This window comes from Sarcophilus harrisii, chromosome 3 (assembly GCF_902635505.1).
Source record: "Sarcophilus harrisii chromosome 3, mSarHar1.11, whole genome shotgun sequence".
Classification (NCBI taxonomy): domain Eukaryota; kingdom Metazoa; phylum Chordata; class Mammalia; order Dasyuromorphia; family Dasyuridae; genus Sarcophilus; species Sarcophilus harrisii.
The window spans coordinates 251,856,641-251,876,289 of NC_045428.1; the positions used below are offsets into that span (position 1 = coordinate 251,856,641).

Sequence of the window (19,649 nt, forward strand, 5' to 3'; positions counted from 1 at the left end):
GACCAGGAGATCATTATATACTTCAACAACAATACTAGATGATGACCAGTTCTGATGGATCAGGCCATCCTCAGCAACGAGATCAACCAAATCATTTCTAATGGAGCAGTAATGAACTGAACTAGCTATACCAGAAAAGAACTCTGGGAGATGACTAAAACCATTACATTGAATTCTAATCCCTATATTTATGCACACCTGCATTTTTGATTTCCTTCACAAGCTAATTGTACAATAATTCAGAGTCTGATTCTTTTGTACAGCAAAATAATGTTTTAGTCATGTATACTTATTGTGTATCTAAGTTATATTTTAATATATTTAACATCTACTGGTCATCCTGCCATCTAGGGAGGGTGGGGGGTAAGAGGTGAAAAATTGGAACAAGAGGTTTGACAATTGTTAATGCTGTAAAGTTACCCATGTATATATCCTGTAAATAAAAGGCTATTAAATTAAAAAAAAAAAATGCCAGTGGGGGGGGGGGAAATATGCTTGTTGAATAAGCATCTTCACTCTAGCATTCTCAAGTCACTGTCAATATGTCATCATCAGCAACATTAAAATAATCAAACTGAAATAGGAAACAAGAAAAAACAAGAAGCCCTGAAAAAGACTGCAAGGACAAGATGTAGAAAGAAACATCTGGAGAAAATTCAAACTGTACATGTATAATCAGTCTACCCTGGAAAAATTATCATAGCAGTATCTAATCAACAATATTCTAGGGACACTTTTCCATGATTTTAAGAAGAAATGAAGACTGACTTATTGGAAAGGCATTGATTTTGCATTCCTGAGCCAGTCTTTTCCCCCCCAGGGATGTCCCTCACATTTCCTTCAGAAAAGAAAATTTAAAATCTAGAAATCTTACTGATTTCTAGTTTGGAAATTCGGAGAAAATAAGTTGTTTAGTGGTACTGTTCTTCAACTAAGAGTAATTTTTTTCAGTTATTTTCCTTATTAGATAAATTAGGCTTGAAATTCCTAAGATTCCCAATAAGGTTATGCTACAAAAGATAAAATAGCCAAATTCTGGGAAACAATCTGTGTGGATCAGTGGTAGCTGCTTAGGACTTAGACTTATTAGCAACCTAGCAATTTTTAGTTTGTTAAAGGGTATGTAGACCCATTAGCAGCTCATAGCATCTTAACTTCCCCACGAACAGAGGATTTATTTTTTTTTAGGTTTGGGAAAATTGTGTGAGGTTGGCTGTCCAAATAAATAATAAAAACTATCAAATCACTGAATATTAAAAGGTGGTATAGTAAATAAAAAGCCAGACTAGAAGTCAAAGATCTATGTTTAATCCTGTCTCTGATATACTTAATTGATCTTCATCTGTGAAACAGTGGATAGAGCACTGGACTTGAAGTCAGGTTTAAACCCAGGTGCATATGCTGCCTCAAAGAGCAGATGTGAGCAAATGATTTAACTTATCTGTGTTTCAGTTTCTACATCTGTTAATAGAGGGACCTGGAAGAGAGGACCTCTAAGGTTTCCTTCCAGCTCTAAATAAGAGATCCTATTCACTGATGACATATTACACAGGTCTGAACCTAAAATAAATTGAAGGAAGCTGGTAAAGATCAGCAGAACAACAAAGTGCTAAGTCTGTCAAGCATGCTGCAAATTAGAATGCAGTTAAGCATTACAGGTTGTTTTCATTATTTCCATTTATGAGTTTGCCCTCTAAATAAAAAAAACAAAAACAAAAATGACTCCTCCTCATATCCAGACTAATAAAAGCTCACCCATTTTGAAATTATTCTGTAGCCAGTGACCTTTTAATGAAATATAATTCAAATTACTTTTTTTATGAAGCATGCTTCTATGTTCTATGTTCTAAAAAATACATTTTACTTGAGCACTAAAGAAATATATTAATTTCCAGGACCATGACATTTAGCGGAACGGGAGAATGTCCTTGTAGTTTTATATTAAAAATAATCTTGAAATGAGTTGTTTCATAAAGGTTCTGGTCCTCTTAGTACTTTCAAAATGGGTTTTCTGTTCATTGAATTTTAGTTCAAAGTATCTAATATGCTAAGAAGATACTTCTATTTTGTGTCAGTTCATCACACATGCTCATTAGTACCATATATACCAGCTTTGCTCATAAGCATATGGTGTGAAAATTAAGAGGCTCAAAAGAAATTTTATATACTTTTCTTTACACTAATCTTTCTACCCTCCCCAGACTTCAAAATAAACAATAAGCAAAAAAGGTAATGTGCATAATAAAGAACACTGAGTTTGGAACCAGGAGCTGGGTTTTAATCCAGTTCTATTTAACCACTTTTTGGATCTTGGGCCTCCTCATGAGTAAAAAGCAGGGATTGGACTAATTTCCTTCGAAGCTCTCAAATCCTATTATTTTATAATTTATATTAGATCCCAAATATATTAATTACAGAGAGTTTTATGGTCTCTTGGACTAAAGAGATAATTCTTTCAAAAGTTACAAAAGTTACAATAAAAGACCATTTTATAGTGGGTAGTTAAACATTCTAAATTTATCTGCTGAGCTATAATATAAAAGAAACATTTTTTCAATTGTTAATGTAGATTATTTCAACAATATAGGACCTCTGCCCATCACTAGGAAGCAAGTCCCAGAGAGAGAAGACACATCGATGGCAGTAAGAGGTACAAAGGATAGAGTGCTATGCCTATATTCAGGAAAATCTAAGTTTAAATGAAACTTCAGTTACTGTGTTATTGTGGGCAAGTCACTTAAAACTGTCTGCCCCAATTTCTACAACAGTTATATTGATATCATAATAGCAACTACCTCACAAGATTGTTCTGAGGATCAAATGAAATAATATTTGTAAAGTGCTTAGCACATAATAGGTACTTACTAAATGCTTATTCCTCCCCCTCCACCTTTCAACTTCTAATATAGGAGTGAAAGAAAGATCTTGGCAAATAGACTAAATGAGTGAATTACAAAATCAAATATTTGGGCATTATCTCTTTTGCATTATCTTTACCCTTTATTCCCTTTTTTCCCCCTCCAAATTTATGTAGGTCATTTAGAATTGGTTATCATCACTTTTTTAAGTTTTTAAAATGATCTAATATGGGAGTAGAAAAAAGATACTGGTGAGTAGAATGTGTTAGCGAATTACAAAATCAAATATTTAGGCACTATCTGCTTTGTATTACCTTTAACTTTAATTCTTTTTGTTCTCCCCATTAATGTAGGCAATTTATAATTGGGATTTTTAACATAATGTTTATTGTTGTAATAAAAACACATCTTCTTGAAAATAACATGAACTTGAAAACTATCTATCCTTCTTTTCCTCTGAAGTATATAAAAGTTTACTTATCATATTCAAGACGTTGAGACATACAAATATTTTTGAGATTCTTTTGTTTTGTCTTTAAGGTGGACCTGAGGCCTCAGAAAAGTGACCCCTGCCATAGTTTAGGGTTTCAGTTCCAGGAAAACCCCCCTTGTTCATATCCTTGCTTAATCTCACTGTTTTTTAATCTATAGTCCCCCTTCTCATACCTTAGGGTTGGGTAGATTCCTGGGACAGCTGGGCCAAGTTCAGGGTACGAAACACCTGCTCTGTTGCCTATTGGGTCTTACTCTACTAGACTATGCTAGTGGACGTGACGCCCCTTTCCTGCAGGAACTGAATAAACTGCTTTCTGCTTTGGCTCTGAGAAACGTCTTATATGAATCATTTTGGGTTAGTAGTCGTTGTCCCACACATCTTCTTAAAGGTTAAAAGAGTTCAAGCCATTTAATATTTAACAATTTAATTTCTTCACTACCATTGCTCTTGGATTCCTTTTCATCTCAGGATTGCTTTTCGTCTCACATTTCCCAAGAGTTCAGTCTTGGTAAAAAAGTGACATTAATTAGAAATCCTTTCATTTTGGGGACATAATGTGTAGAACTCTCAATTAAGAAATGATTTAACATTACAATGACTGTTGGGTGTAGTGTTCTTCTTTTCTAAAATATAATGGTTCTCTCTGGGAGCAGGTTTCTTGGGAGCTTCTGGAGGCAGCCTTAGCATTATTAGCAGAGTAATAATCACCTCAAATGCAGCCAGCTGTTAAAAGTTCAAATCCTTTATTGTCTCTTCCAAAATAGCCTGGTTAGTTTTCTTAGAGGCCTATTTCCCTCCTTGGTTCCAAGAGCTCTTGCAGCTTGTCCTTTGTCTCTTCCAGCTTCAGCCTCCAGTTCCCTCTGAATCTCCCATTCTACTCACTCCTGACTGAGGCTCGTCCTTTTATATGCTCTTTTAGAGGTGTGAACTCAAAGGTTGATTCTAACTCCGAGAGTGGAATTGTGGGTTCCTAACTTGTGAATCTCTCGAACTTGTGAACTCTAATGTGTGAGCTAATGTGTGAACTCCCAAAGGTGTAAACTTAAGTACATAAGCATTGTTTCTATCAATTCCATTGAGTTAATACCTTGTTTCAAGTTCTGGCCCATAACAGTTGGGTTTTTCTGGAATTGTTCAATCCTGGTTTCTTGATCCATTAAGATGACAACTACAAAATATCTTGGTGATAAACTTGTATCTTACTTATGGGTACAAATGTATGGGGGGAGGGGGAAGCATAGTTATTAGACTGAGGTCCTATTCCAGAGATTCTTTTTTATTAGTATTATTATAGAGATCCTCAATCTTCTATGTGTCATGGATCCCTCTCTGATTGTCTAGAGAAGCCTACAAATCCCTTCTCTGAATAACATTTTTAAATAATTGAAGGAAATGATAAGTTTCAGAAAAGTTAGCAAAAAATAAATATGTTAACTTTTTTCCAAAGTTCACAGATCGCTTCCCTCCAAGATCTGTCCATTGACCCCATTTTGGGAATCCCTGTTCTAATCCACTGACTTCCAAGTGAGTAGTTTTATCTCATCAATAGCCCAAAGGAAGGGTTCAAATTGGCGAAAAACTGAATTGGGATGGTTTATCTTGCTGAAATGACTGTTTATCTTGCTGAAATGACTAAACTAAAATTTACCTAGTAAAAAATCTGGCCCTAGGAAATGCATTAAGAAATCACTGACAAGAACAAAGGGAAGTTTCAAAGTCACAACTTCTGCAGTGGGCAAGATCTTCATATTGATTATACTTATTACATGAAGGATAAACTAGCTCTAAGAGTTCTTATTTAAAAATAATACTCATCCAATGCTCCTATGTTTTGACAGAATACATAAAATAAAAAATGTTTGCTTTTTAAAATACAATTTTTGTTTAGATGTAGAATCTAATTTATTTGTAGGAATAGGGAGTAGAAAAAGTATGGTAATTTTATTTGTACATATTCTAATAATAAATTAATGCCTTTTTCAATTTTTCTTAAAACTGACTTTGGCCTCCAATGCATTAGAAATTTTTAGAAGAAATATCTTCCTCAATCTTATAAAGCCTTGACGATCCAACTTGTTTATATTTCAGACTATTATAGAAAGATAATAGATTTTAATTCTTTTCAGAACTTTGGAGTTCTCTTGTTCCAAAACCAGGCACTCAGGTCCTCTGATTCCAAAGCCGTCCTTCTTATTTTAACAATTCACTCACCACAGAATTTTTGAGAGGAAGGGATTGTAAGATCTTCATCAATTCTGTATTTTTTTTTTTTTTACCATATTTCCTGTTGAAAATACAATGCCTCACACATAAGCAATAAACATTTTAAAAAGAATTAATCCAAGAGGCATTGAGTAAGGCAACAATATAGGCAATGTACTTAGAAATACTTAGATTTTACATAATAGAAACATTCACAGGAAAGAATTGAGGAAAACTAATAAGCAAAAAGGGCTTTTTGTGAAATGTGTGTAATAGTATCCACATATTCCCACTACTAAGGACTACAAAGGATTGTGAACCACAATTTAGCCTATTTATTTATCTATCTTCAAACAGGCCTAAATTTAACCAGATTCTGCAAACTGCTAACCACTCTCCTAAACCAAAAGGAATAATTATTCACCAAAGGATAGTTTACCTCTCAGATTTTGGAGAAGGAAGGAATCTATGGCCAAAGAAGAATTGGAGTACATTATTGAATACAAAATAATTTTGATTATATTAAGTTAAAAAGTTTTTGTACAAACAAAACCAATGTAGATTAGAAGGGAAGAATAAATTGGAGAAAAAATTTCCATTCAAAGGTTCTGATAAAGGCCTCATTTCTAAAATATATAGAAAATTGACTCAAATTTATAAGAATTCGAGCCATTCTCCAATTGATAAATGATCAGAGGATATGAATAGACAATTTTAAGATGAGGAAAGTGAAACAATTTCTAGTCATATGAAAAGGTGCTCTAAATCACTATTGATCAGAGAAATGCAAATTAAGACAACTCTGAGGTACTATTTACACACCTGTCAGATTGGCTAAAATGACAAGAAAAGATAATGAGGAATGTTGGAGGGGATGTGGGAAAACTGGGACACTGGTACATTGTTGGTGTTGTAACCTGATTCAACCTTCTGGACAGCAATATGGAACTATGTCCAAAGGGCCATCAAACTGTGCACACCCTTAGATCCAGCAGTGTTTCTACTAGGTGTGTATCCCAAAGAGATCTTAAAGAATGGAAAGGATCCACATGTGCCAAAATGTTTGTGGCAGCCCTGTTTGTAGTGGCCAGAAGCTGGAAAATGAATGGATGCCCATCAGTTGGAGAATGTCTGAATAAATTGTGGTATAGGAATGTTACGGAATATTATTGTTCTGTAAGAAACAATCAGCAGGATGATTTTAGAGGGGCCTGGAGAGACTTACATGAACTGGTGCTAAGTGAAGCAAGCAGAACCAGGAAATTATTGTACATGGCATTGCTCTCATCAACAATGAGTTGATTCAGTCCATTTCCAATGATCTTATGATGAAGAGAACCATCTGCACCCAGAGAGAGGACTGTGGGGACTGAGTGTGGCTCACAACTTAATATTTTCAGTTTTTTTGTTGTTTGTTTGCTTTTTGTTTCCTTTCTCATTTCCCCCCCTTTGATCTGATTTTTCTTGTGCAGTATGATAATTGTGGAAATATTGTACATGTTTTGCCAAAGTAAACATTGAATTACTTGCCGTCTAAGGAGGGAAGGGAGGGAAAAAATTTGGAATACGAGGTTTTGCAAGCATGAATGTTGAAATTAGGTATGCATATATTTTGAAAATAAAAAACTTTAAAATTAAAAAAGGATGTCCATTTTTTTTCTAACTTTTTTTGTGTCACAGTCCCATTCCCCTCTTGGGCAATCTGGTGAAACCCATGGAACCCTTTCCAAAATATCTAATTCCATCCCTTCAATTCTCAATTTCAAATAATGAAAATTAGGATGCGCTCAGATTCACCACCATTCAAAACCACCAGCCCTATATTAATTCTAGTGTCTTTTTTGGGAAGCCACTCAAAAGCTAATCTAATTCGAATTCTAACCTAATTCTAACCCCAAATCTTTAAAATGTCATTACCTGTTTCATCATCTTAGGCAGACATTTCCTGCCCTGTTTGAGATAATAACGATAACATTTTCAGACCCTATAAATGACCAGGACTCGATTTAGCTTTTCTTTTTTCTTTCTTTCTTTTTAATTAACTAATAACGTGCTTAGGACTGAGAATGAAAGAAAAAAACCTCCTGGGGAAACAAAAGAGATTCTCAGGAGTGAGTTTGGGTTCTTTTTTTAGAGGGGGTGTTTTGCAAAGTCAGTCCCACACAAATTTCTAGTCTTAAAAAAAACACTAAAAAAGCAAACAGGGCGGGGTGTGATTCAGCAGGACGTGACAGCTTCAAAAACAAATCCCCTTTCGCGGGAGGCGCGCGCCCAGGCGGCCACTGCGCCCGCGACGCCGGCCAGGCCTACTTGTGGGCGAGGAAGGGGACGGCGGCGGGCTGGCCGCGGTGGTGGCGCACGTAGCGCCGCGCCTGCATGCTCTGCGCCAGCACGTTGGTGGAGTGGCACGCCAGCAGCAGCCAGTTCCGGGGCTGCACGCGGTAGGCGAAGCGCATGAAGGCCAGCGAGTAGCACATGAGAGCCACCGTCATGCGGCCGCTGATGATCTCGGGCGACGCCCTCATGTCTTTCAAGGCGGCCAGCGGCAGGCCCCAGTTCGCCGCGGGGCCCCAGAAATGCGTGCTCGTCACGTAGTCCTTAAACTCCTTGGTGCGCAGGTATGCCTTCACCTTGCCGAGGATCACTCCCACCACCGCGGTCAGCATCTTTTTTGGTCCTTTCCTTCGCCGCCGCCTTCTCCTCCCCCGCAACTGGGGCGCCCCGGGCCGAGCGATGTGTGCGGGAAGGGAGAACGAGGGCAAGTGGGCGCAGGCTTCGGTTCCTAAGTTCTCGCAACGGCCCCCCTTCTCCTAGGATGCTGGCACCGCCTCAGTCACAGGGCCGTTACTAACTGGAACCTTACAACGGCCGGGAGAACCTCTGCCCCTGGGGAGGAAGAGGAGCGCGAGCGCCCCCTAGTGGGGGAACCACTGCCCTCAGAGGACAAAGGGAGCGCAGGCAGCGGAGCGAACCGCTGCCCCCAGGGAAGAAGAGGAGCGCGAGCGCCCCCTAGTGGGGGAACCACTGCCCTTAGAGCAGAAAGGGAACGCAGGCAGCGGGACGAACCGCTGCCCCCAGGGAAGAAGAGGAGCGCGAGCGCCTCCTAGTGGGGAACCACTGCCCTCAGAGCAGAAAGGGAGCGCGAGCTCCCCCTAGTGGGGGAACCACTGCCCTCAGAGCAGAAAGGGAGCGCAGGCACCGGTTCGCCTGGGGAAGAAGAGGAGCGCGAGCGCCCCCTAGTGGGGGAACCACTGCCCTCGGAGCAGAAAGGGAGCGCAGGCAGCGGTTCGCCTGGGGAAGAAGAGGAGCGCGAGCGCCCCCTAGTGGGGGAACCACTGCCCTCGGAGCAAAAAGGGAGCGCAGGCAGCGGAGCGAACCGCTGCCCCCAGGGAGGAAGAGGAGCGCGAGCTCCCCCTAGTGGGGGAACCACTCCCCTCAGAGCAGAAAGGGAGCGCAGGCAGCGGGCGAACCGCTGCCCCCAGGGAGGAAGGGGAGCGCGAGCTCCCCCTAGTGGGGGGAACTACTGCCCTCAGAGGACAAAGGGAGTGCTGGCAGCGGGCGAATCGCTGCCCCCAGGGAGGAAGAGGAGCGCGAGCGTGAGGCGTGCGGCCCTCGCAGCTTCCAAGCTTTCCCTCTTCCCTCCTTGGGCGTCAGAGAGAGGAGTGCGTGCGCAGGCTCGAAGGCGCCCGTGGTGGGTGGGGGGAAGGGAAGAAGGGTGAGGTTCGCCACACTTGCAGCAAACATTCGCTGGGGAATCTGTCTGGGAACCCCCCGCGCCGCTTTCTTAGAGAGGGCCCCAAGGAGGGAAATAGCGGATGGTGCGGAGAGAGAGAGAAGGGGGGAGGCAAAGGGAGGAGGGAAGAGTTGGAAGTTGCTGAGCACCCAGACTTAAGTCTAACTCAGTTCTCAAAGTATGGTCTAGAGAATCCTGGGGATCTCTGAAACCCTTTTAGAGGGTCTACAAATTCAAAATAGTTCTTATTTCCAATATGTAAATGTCTATAAATATAACCCAGATAAACAAAAACGCTTTGGAGAGATCCTCGATAATTTTTAATAGGATAAAGAGACTGAAAACAAAAGTTTGAGAACCCCTGGCTCTAACTTATCTGAAAGGAATGGAGTTACACGATTTAAATAAAAATTAAAATACAAAAATATATGCACATGTTATGTGCATATATTTATTTAACTATATCTATACAAATATATATCATTGCATATTTAAATAAAAGAGCCAAGCAGGGTGAGAGAGGAATTTTCAGAACAGCCAGACAAAATCCTTGAAGAAATGAATCTTCATAATTTAAAGTTTTTTAATAATTTTATATTAGATCTGTATATGTAATAAAAATATATAAACGTTTTATATAAATATCTTCTAGGTTTTATGTAGATATTTCTCTTTTGTATAAGTTCGTTTTTGTAAATATATTTGTACAAATATAATTATTTTACTTTATATAAATATATAAAAATAAAAGAGCAGAGCAGGCTGGGATTAGAAGACTTAAAGAATACCCAAACTGAATCTTCCCTTGAAGGGATGGATCCTCACAATTTAAATTAAAAAAAAAAAACTTTAAAAATATAAAATGTTTACATAATGTATCATTTAAATGTATTTGTTATTCACCTAAATAGGATTTATATAAATATTTTGCTTACATATATTAATATGTTATTTTAAGTAAATATAAATCATTTTAGCCAATGAGATATTTTAATAAAGTTTCATTTTAAATTTTAAGTTTTTTTAAGTTTTAAAAATAAGTGAGGGGCAGCTAGATGGTGAAATGGATAGAACATGAGCCCTGAAGTCAGGAGGAACTGAATTCAAATATGATCTCAGACACTTCAACACTTCCTAGCTGTGTGACCCTGGGCAAATCACTTAAAACCCCAATTGCTTCAGAAAAAAAATTAAATGAGCAATTTAATTTATGAAATTAAATTAGCTTAATTTTAATTAAATTATCTTCATTTTAATGGCTAAGAGGGAACTGGGAGAAAAATTAATGTTTATTGAGAAAAAAAAAGTTTAAAATTTCACTGCCTCTTGAACTTTTCAAAGTGAATAAACTCCATATGTGCAAAACAGAACTTAATTTTACCCTCTTCAGAACTTCTCCATTACAGCAGAAGGCCCTACTACTTTTCTACCTTAGTATTCTCCTGAATTCTCACTCTTTCAACATGTGTTGCCAGATCTTGTCATTTCTAGCTTCACAACATCTCTTCTATGTTCCTTTTTTTCTATCCACATAATTACCTCTCCAGCAGAGCCTCTCTTGTTTGTTCTCCCCTGATTCAAGACCTCACCACCACTTTTATACATCTTCTATTCAAATACCAAGTAGATTTTTATTAAAGCTGGGTCATTCTCCTACTCAGATGGTTGCACCAGTATATTTGGCATTTAAATATCTTCATAACCTGGTCTTTCCAATTTTCATGACTATATTTATTCCTTTGCACTGACCGTATGCTGGGAAGATTCTGCTCCATTACCTCTGGCTTTTAGTTTCTGTGACTTCATGTCTATGAGTCTTGATGACTCCATTTAGGGTTTTCTTGGCAAAGATACTGGAGTGGTTTGCCATTTACTTCATCTCATCTTATAGATGAGGAAACCTGAAACAGTGTTAAATGACTTTTCCAAGGCCACATAGTAAAAGTTGGTTAGAAAAAAATTTTTCAAATTTAATTCTGATAACTAGCCACTCATGTAGACATATCTTTCCTTGTCTGCTTAGGATTTTCTTCCCAGAATTCCTCCCTTTCCTGCTTCTCATCTTTTCTTGGAATGGTCTTGAATATTGTTGGTTCATTCAAAGAAAGATGGAAATAAAAGAGAATATTCTTTGTCCTAGCCCATTACTCCCACTCATCCTAGAAACTAATCCCCATGAGCTAATTCCAAAAGCTCTGTGATTTCTTCCAGATGGGTACTAAACAATGATCAGAATTCCTCCCAGCCATACCTAGTCATCCCCTTTAAACCCTCATCCATGTCTTTCCATAAAGTCTACTGGAGACCTTACATTTCTCTTGATATTTCAAGATGCCAACAGAACATGTAACTCTCTGTCTCTCTGTCTCTGCCTTTCTCATATTCTGTGTCCAACCCTCCTCTTCATTTATAATCATAATATACTTCTTTGAGGACACTCTTTACTCATCATCTTTTTCGTAACCCTTTATATTATGTTGCAGCTTTCTCAGACCCATGAAGTGCTCTTCTTCGTCACCCTTTGGGGTCATCCTCAATTCCAATTGTATTTGTGCATGGCTCTTAGTTTGCTTATTTGTATACCAATTTCCAGAAATAGCATTTATGTATAACTGTCTTTCATTATGGGGCTTAAATGATGGGGCAAATATGGAATACAGGGTAGCATTATGGGAGCCCTTTCTCTCCCTGTCACTAGTGCCTGAAACCTCAGAAGGGACATGGAATTGACATTAGGGACAGAAGCAGCACGGGAGAAAAGCTGCCACACTAATTTCTCCTCCCCTGCATTCTCTTCAGAGAACAGACATTTACTTGGAAACAACAGAGTAATAGTGGAAAGGGAAGCTGGTGAACATCTTGGGGCCTTTGAAAGGAGGTGACCAGAAATTTTGAAAACGCCTCCATTGCTTATCTCACTTGGTGCAATGAACAAATCTAACATTAGTTTGGACCTGACAAAGTCCAGCAGGTAGAAGTCTTCAGTGTCACTCTAGTGAGCAGAAATATATTTCCAACATCTAAATTCAAATTCTGAATGTATTTTCCCATGGAAAAATCATTGTTATATAGTTATATTTAGGGTCACAGATTTAGAAGTAGAAGGAATCCTAGTTTTATCCCATTTTTCAGAGGAGAAAAAAGCTCAGAGGAGCCCTATAACTTTTTGAACTCGTCTTTTGACCTCATTTCTTTTGTCCATTGTACTGAGAGTGATAAAGTCCTTGAGATATTTGAATAGGGTTTTATGAACAGGCTTTAGAACCTGAGTATTATTTAAACATGTCTACAGGAAAATCCCATTTTATATTCCAAACAAATGATTTAAGATATTTAAAAGACCTCTTGTTGACATACAGTAAATGCTTATTTGTTCACTTATTCATTCACATTTGTCAAATAACCTACTCAGATAAATACTCCAGACATTCAGAAGAGGGAGAATTTTTTTTTTTTTTTTTTTGCTTAGTCAAAGACTTAATTAAGGCTTTATTGAGGAGTCTTAAGACTTAAGACTCAGTTTCCAATGATTCTTTAATGACTTGTAGAACAGCAATTTTATTTATTCCATTCTATTTGATCACATAGTGCTGGACACATAGTAGGAATTTTAAAAATGCCTGTTCATTAATTTTTGGTATTTTCAGTGTCCTTTGATTTTGCATATTAGATTTACATTGCATAAAAGTGAAATATAGGTTTTTGAATTATTTGGTGAACTTTTATTGCGTATTTGGTCAATTAGAAAGGCAACCATGACATTGTGGATAGAGAATTTGTTTTTAGAAAGTTGTTTAAAATTCTGTCTCTGAGAGACTTCCCCATATGCTTGTCTCTATAGACACTTGGTCATATAAGTTTCCAGCATTTTTATTCTACTTGAATGTGATCTCCTAGAATCTAGGAATTACATGTCTGTATTTCTCAGAATGATTACCTGGCACATTTTTAGCACTTAATAAATGCTTGACTGGCAATATAAATATTTGTGCTCTGTTAAAATCTATTTATATTCTGCTTTTTTTTTTTTAAGGGTATAATCCCACAGATTTTTTTATTTTAAATAATTTTAATGATATCTTTTGTTTATGAACTACTTAAAAATTCAGGGGGTCCCCTCTTATCTATTTGTTACCCACTCCCATGGGGTTATTTCATACAACAAGAGTTTTTTTTTTTTTTTTTTGGTTTGTTTTTGGTGAGGCATTTGTGGTTAAATGACTTGTCCAGGGTCACACAGTATTAAGTATCTGAGGTCAAATTTGAACTTAAGTCTTCCTGACTTCATGGTTGATACTTTCTATCCATTTTGACATCTAGCTTCCCCTAACAAAGAATTTTTTTTCTTTTTTAGTTGAACTAAATACAAACTAAGAAAAAACAATAGAAAAGGAAAGAAAAGGAAAATAAAACAAAATATTGTCATATGCACAGAAGAACATCAGGAAGGATTCAAAATATATAATAATTCAATTTCCATTTCAAGAAAGCATATATAATAATAGAAGAGATAATATTCCTAACCATCTTTTCACAAAGAATTTTTTAAAGAAAAAAAGGAATAGAAAAAAATAGCAAAACCAATTAATGCATTGAAAAAACCTGACAATATAAGCAGTGTTTCATGCCTATGAACACCTCCATCTACTGCAGCTGAATTATTAAACCAAGCACATATTTGGGAAGCCCAGCGATTTAAAAAAAAATTTTTTTTTTTGCTTCAGTTCCAAATTCTCTCTTTTTCTACTCCCTACCCAACCCAATGGGAAGACAAGTTAAAAAAAAAAACCTATTTAAAATTTGTATAGTCAGGCAGAACAAATTTTCACATTAGTCATGTCTCTTGCTCTGTCCAAAAAAAAAAAAAATTAGAAGAAAAAAAAATTTCAATCTTCACTCTACAAGACAAGATAGTAAACTATGCTACTGGAAGAACTCAATTTGCCCCCTCTAATACCTAGATAAAATAAATAAGAAGCAAATTAAAGAGATAAGTAGAATTTTAGAAGAGTTAGATATGACAGATCCCTAAAGAATAGTGAAAGAAAATATGAAGGAATATATCTATTTCTCAGTCATGCAAGGCACCTTTAGAAAAACTGACCATTAGAGCATAAAAAGCCTCACAAATATGCAGAAAAGAGAAAACATTAAATGCATCCTTTCTGACCATAATACAATAAAATACATTTAATAAAGGACCTTTAAAGCACAGATTAAAAATTTATTAGAAATTAAATAATCTAATGGTTAAAAAAAGGAAGTGGATTAAAGAAAGGATCAATAATTTTATTCCAGACAATGACAATGAGACAATATATCCAAATTTCTGGGATACAGCCAAAATAGCATTTGGGAGAAATTTTATATATCTAAATGGTTACATCAATGAAAAGAAGGAAAAAACAGATCAACAAACTGGGAATGCAACTAAAGAAAAATAGGGGGAAAAAAGTAACTCCCACCCAATTAAACAACAAAATTGAAATTTTAAAAACCAAAGGGAATGTTAATAAAATTGAAAGTAAAAATAAACAAATAAATTGAATAAATAGAACTCTGAGTTGGTTCTTTGAAGAAAACCAATAAAATTGATCAACTATTGGCTAATTTGATTAAAAATAAAGAAAAAATCCAAACTATCAATATCAAAAATGAAAAACATGAATTTACAACCAATTAAGAGGAAATAATAGCAATTAAGACCTATTTTGCCCAACTATATGCTTTTAAAATTGATAATCTAAATGAAAAAAAAAAAAAGAGGAAGTAGATACTTAAATAATTGTATCTTAGCAAAAGAAATCAAACAAGATATAAATGAGACCCCCTAAGAAAAAATCCAGGATCAGATGAAATTCTACCAAACATTTAAAGTATAATTAATTATGATATTTTACAAACTGTTTGAAAACATAGAATACTATTAAACTCTATGACAGAAGTAAGCTCTTGATACCTAAATCAGGAAAAGCTAAAACAGAGAAAGAAAACTATAGACTAATTTCCCTGATGAATACTGATGCAAAAATTTAAAATAAAAGCCACATTGCCATTTATATTATATTGACTTGGCTAACCCATAAGCAATGAATGGTTCTCCAGTTATTTAAATCACTTTTTATTTGTGTGAAGATTGTTTTGTAATTGTGTTCATATAGTTCCTGTGTGTATCTTGTTTGAATGCTATATTATTTGATAAATCAATGTTCAATATTATTACTTCATTGTTTAGTATATCTTTTAACAAAATGTAGTTTCCTTGTTTATCTCTCTTAATTGGGTTTAATTTTACTTTTGCTTTTGGTATCAGAAATGATTATTATCTCTGCCTTTTTTATTTCAATTGGAGATTCTGCTCCGATATTTTTTTTAACTCTTTGTTGTATCTTTCTATTTTGAGTGTTTCTTGTAAATAATCTATATTGAATTCTGGTTTCTTATCCATATTGCTATTAACTTACATTTTATGGGTGAATTCATCCCATCTACATTCATAGTTATAATGAAAACGGATTCACATTTATACAAATACTTGTTTCCTTCCATCTTTTTTTTTTTTTTTTTACTTTTCTTTCTCTATTTCACCCTGACCCTTCTCAAAAATCTGTTTTACTTTTGACCACTGCCTCGCTTAATAGTCCTCCTTATTTCATGACCCATTTCACCTTTATAACTTTCTTTCTTCCCCAGTAGGTAAGATGAATTTCTGTACCTAGTGTGTGTGTGTGTATATTCTTCCTTCTATGGACCTTTTCAGATAGGAGTAATGTTCAAACATTGCCTGCTCCCCCTCCAAAACTTCTCCCTCCACTGTATAAACTCTCCCTTGACTGCCCCTTTTTATATGAGGTAATTTTCCCCATTTTTCCTATCCCTTCCCCAATCTCCAAGGTCATTCTTCTTCCCCACATTTCCCTTCTTTTGAGGTCATCTCTAAATAATAGAATCATTCTCAAAAACTGTCCAATTAGATTCCCTCTCAGAGCCCTAGTGATGATGTTTTGAGGTGTTATATATTGTGTGTATCCTTTCTCCATATAAGAATGTAAACAGTTTAACCTTGTTTAGTTGCTTTATGAATTTTTTCATAATTACCTCTTTAGGCTTCTTGAGTACTACATTTAAATATCAAATTTTCTATTCAGTTCTGGTCTTTTCCCTCAGGAATGCTTGAAAGTCCTCTATTTCATTAAATATCCTTCCTGCTAGAGGATTATATTTAGTTTTGTTAGGTTTAATCTTAGACCATTTGCTTTCTGGAATATCATATTCCATATCTTCCATTCCTTCATCATAGTAACTGACTAAGTTTTGTGATCCTGACTGTGGCTCTTGGTATTTGAAATTTTTCTTTCTTCCTGCTTATAGTATTTTTTTCTTTGATCTGGGGATTCTGGATTTTGGCTACACTATTCCTGGGAATTTTCATTTTGGAGTCTCCTTCAAGATGTGACTGATATGTTACTACTGGGCTTATATCCCAAAGAGTTATTAGAGAAGGAAAATGGACCCACATGTGCAAAAATGTTTGGGGCAGCTCTTTTTGAAGTGGATAGAAACTGGAAATCGAGTGGATGCCCATCAGTTGGAGAATGGCTGAATAAATTGTGGTATATGAATGTTATGGAATAATATTGTTCTGTAAGAAATAACCAGCAGGAGGATTTCAGAAAGGCCTGGAGAGACTTACATGAACTGATGCTGAGTGAAATGAGCAGAACCAGGAGATCATCATTATAGACTTCAACAACATTATATGAGGATCAATTCTGATGGATATTGCTATCTTCGGCAATGAGAGAATCCAAATCAGTTCCAATTGATCAATGATGAACAAAACTAGCTACACCAAGCTAAAGAACACTGGGAAATGAGTGTGGACCACAACATAGCATTTTCATTCATTCTTTCTTTCTGTTATCATTTGCTTCCATTTTTGTTTTTCTTCTCAGATTATTTTTACCTTCTTTCTAAATCTGATTTTTCTTGTGCAGCAAGATAACTATATAAATATGTATACATATATTGTATTTACCATATACTTTAACATATTTAACATGTATGGGACGACCTGCCATCTAGGGGAGGGGATGGAGGGGAAGGAGGGGAAAAGTTGTAACAGAAATTTTTGCAAGGGTCAATGTTGAAAAATTACCCATGCACGAATCCAACCATTTTGGAGAGTAGTTTGGAACTATGCTCAAAAAGTTATCAAACTGTGCATACCCTTTGATCCAGCAGTGTTACTACTGGGATTATATCCCAAAGAGATTATAAAGAAGGGAAAGGGACCTGTATGTGCACGAATGTTTGTGGCAGCCCTTTTTGTAGTGGCTAGAAACTGGAAACTGAATGGATGTCCATCAGTTGGAGAATGGCTGAATAAATTGTGGTATATGAATATTATGGAATATTATTGTTCTGTAAGAAATGACCAACAGGATGATTTCAGAAAGGCCTGGAGAGACTTACACGAACTGATGCTGAGTGAAATGAGCAGGACCAGGAGATCATTATATACCTTCAACAACAATACTATATGATGACCAGTTCTGATGGACCTGGCCATCCTCAGCAACGAGATCAACCAAATCATTTCTAATGGAGCAGTAATGAACTGAACTAGCTATACCCAGAAAAAGAACTCTGGGAGATGACTAAAAACCATTACATTGAATTCCCAATCCCTATATTTATGCACACATGCATTTTTGATTTCCTTCACAAGCTAATTGTACAATATTTCAGAGTCTGATTCTTTTTGTACAGCAAAATAATGTTTTGGTCATGTATACTTATTGTGTATCTAATTTATATTTTAATGTATTTAACATCTACTGGTCATCTTGCCATCTGAGGGAGGGGGTGGGGGGTAAGAAGTGAAAAATTGGAACAAGAGGTTTGGCAATAGTTAACGCTGTAAAGTTACCCATGCATATAATCTGTAAATAAAAGGCTATTAAATAAAAAAAAAAAAGAAAAGAAAGAAAAATTACCCATGCATATATTTTGTCAATAAAAAGGTATAAAATGAAAAAAAAAAAAAGTAGGAAGATTACCAACACTACTTAAAAAAAAAGATGTGACTGATGGATTCTACTTTGTCTTTTCACTCTAAGATATTTGGGAAGTTTTTCTTTATAATTAAAAAAAATCATGTGTAGGTTCTTATTTTGGTTTTTAAGTAGATCTATGAATCTTAGCTTATCTCTTGATCTTTTTTCTAGATCAGCCATTTTTTTTTCTATGAAATATTTCACATTTTTTCCTATTTTCTCATACGTTTGACGTTTTTATTTTTTTTCCTACGTTTCATAGAGTCATTAGCTTCCATTTGGCCAATTCTAATTTTTTTTTTCCTGAGGCAATTGGGGGTCCCACAGCCAAGAATTGTTAGGTGTCTGAAGTCGGATTTGAACTCGGGTCCTCCTGACTTCAGAACTGGTGCTCTATCCACTACACTAACTAGCTGCCCCTCAATTCTAATTTTTAAGGAGTTATTTTCTTCAAAAAATATTTTGTACTGCTTTTCAAACTGTTAATTCTTTTTAAATAAACTTCTTGGCTAGATATCTTCCTTTTCCTATTTTTTTTCTAATACTTTTATTTGGTTTTAAGAATATTTTTTCTCTTTTTAAAATCTCTCTCTTTTTAAAAAATTCTCCTAAGAATTTGCAGTGTGTCTATGCCCAGTTTGCCCATTTCTCTGAAGCTTTGAGGTATTTATTTACATATCATTCTCTTATGTTTCGAGCTTCCCTGTCACTACAGTAACTTTATGGTGTACTTCTTGTTTTGTTTTCTCTTCTTCTAGCCCACTTCTTGCCTTTGCCTTTGTATGTTTGTATCGGACTTTCCTCTCTTTGGGGGATGGAGAGGCGAAAGCACATCTGGCCGAGCTTGTGCCGCGTTCACAGCTTCGTCTAGGGACCCGCGAGCTTCTGCCAGCTCCTGGTTCACGTTTAGATCCGGTGGATGGTTGAGTGCCAGTGAACTGCGGCCGGACTCAGGTACCGCCAGCCCGCGGGAGGTTGGGCAGGTGCAGAGCCCCCGAACGGCCGGCCCTTTGATCGGGTTCTCCTGCCCAGGTTGTTCGTGCATGGTTAGAAGTGAGTTCTCTCTCTGCTGCTGGGCTCAGAGCCTCGCGGCTGGCTAAGTTGTGTCGTTTATTCCTTTCTCAGGATAAGGGGACTGGCCCGGAACGGTACTCCCGCAGGATGGTACTGGGTCACAGCTGCCAGAGGCGCCCGGTTCGTGTTCCCAGTCCCGGCCCCGGGCTGCCCGCATCTCTCTCTCCTCAGTGCTTCCAGCTCTGGTGACCAGATACAGCTCCTGGCCATCGCCGTTGCTGCAGCTG

The 19,649-nt window shown here is 36.8% G+C and overlaps 1 protein-coding gene across 1 annotated transcript; it reads right to left on the reverse strand.

Moving 5' to 3' along the window:
• Window positions 1–7,550: 7,550 nt before the first annotated feature.
• Window positions 7,551–8,679, reverse strand: MPC1L (mitochondrial pyruvate carrier 1 like). The gene has a single exon (XM_031959417.1). The coding sequence runs from the start codon at window positions 8,220–8,222 to the stop codon at window positions 7,863–7,865; it is 360 nt and encodes a 119-aa protein (XP_031815277.1). The 5' UTR covers window positions 8,223–8,679; the 3' UTR covers window positions 7,551–7,862.
• Window positions 8,680–19,649: the final 10,970 nt, after the last annotated feature.

What these genes read in the sequence shown, in the direction of transcription:
- MPC1L (XM_031959417.1), bottom strand. Translation starts at nt 8,222, where the DNA reads ATGCTGACCGCGGTGGTGGGAGTGATCCTCGGCAAGGTGAAGGCATAC.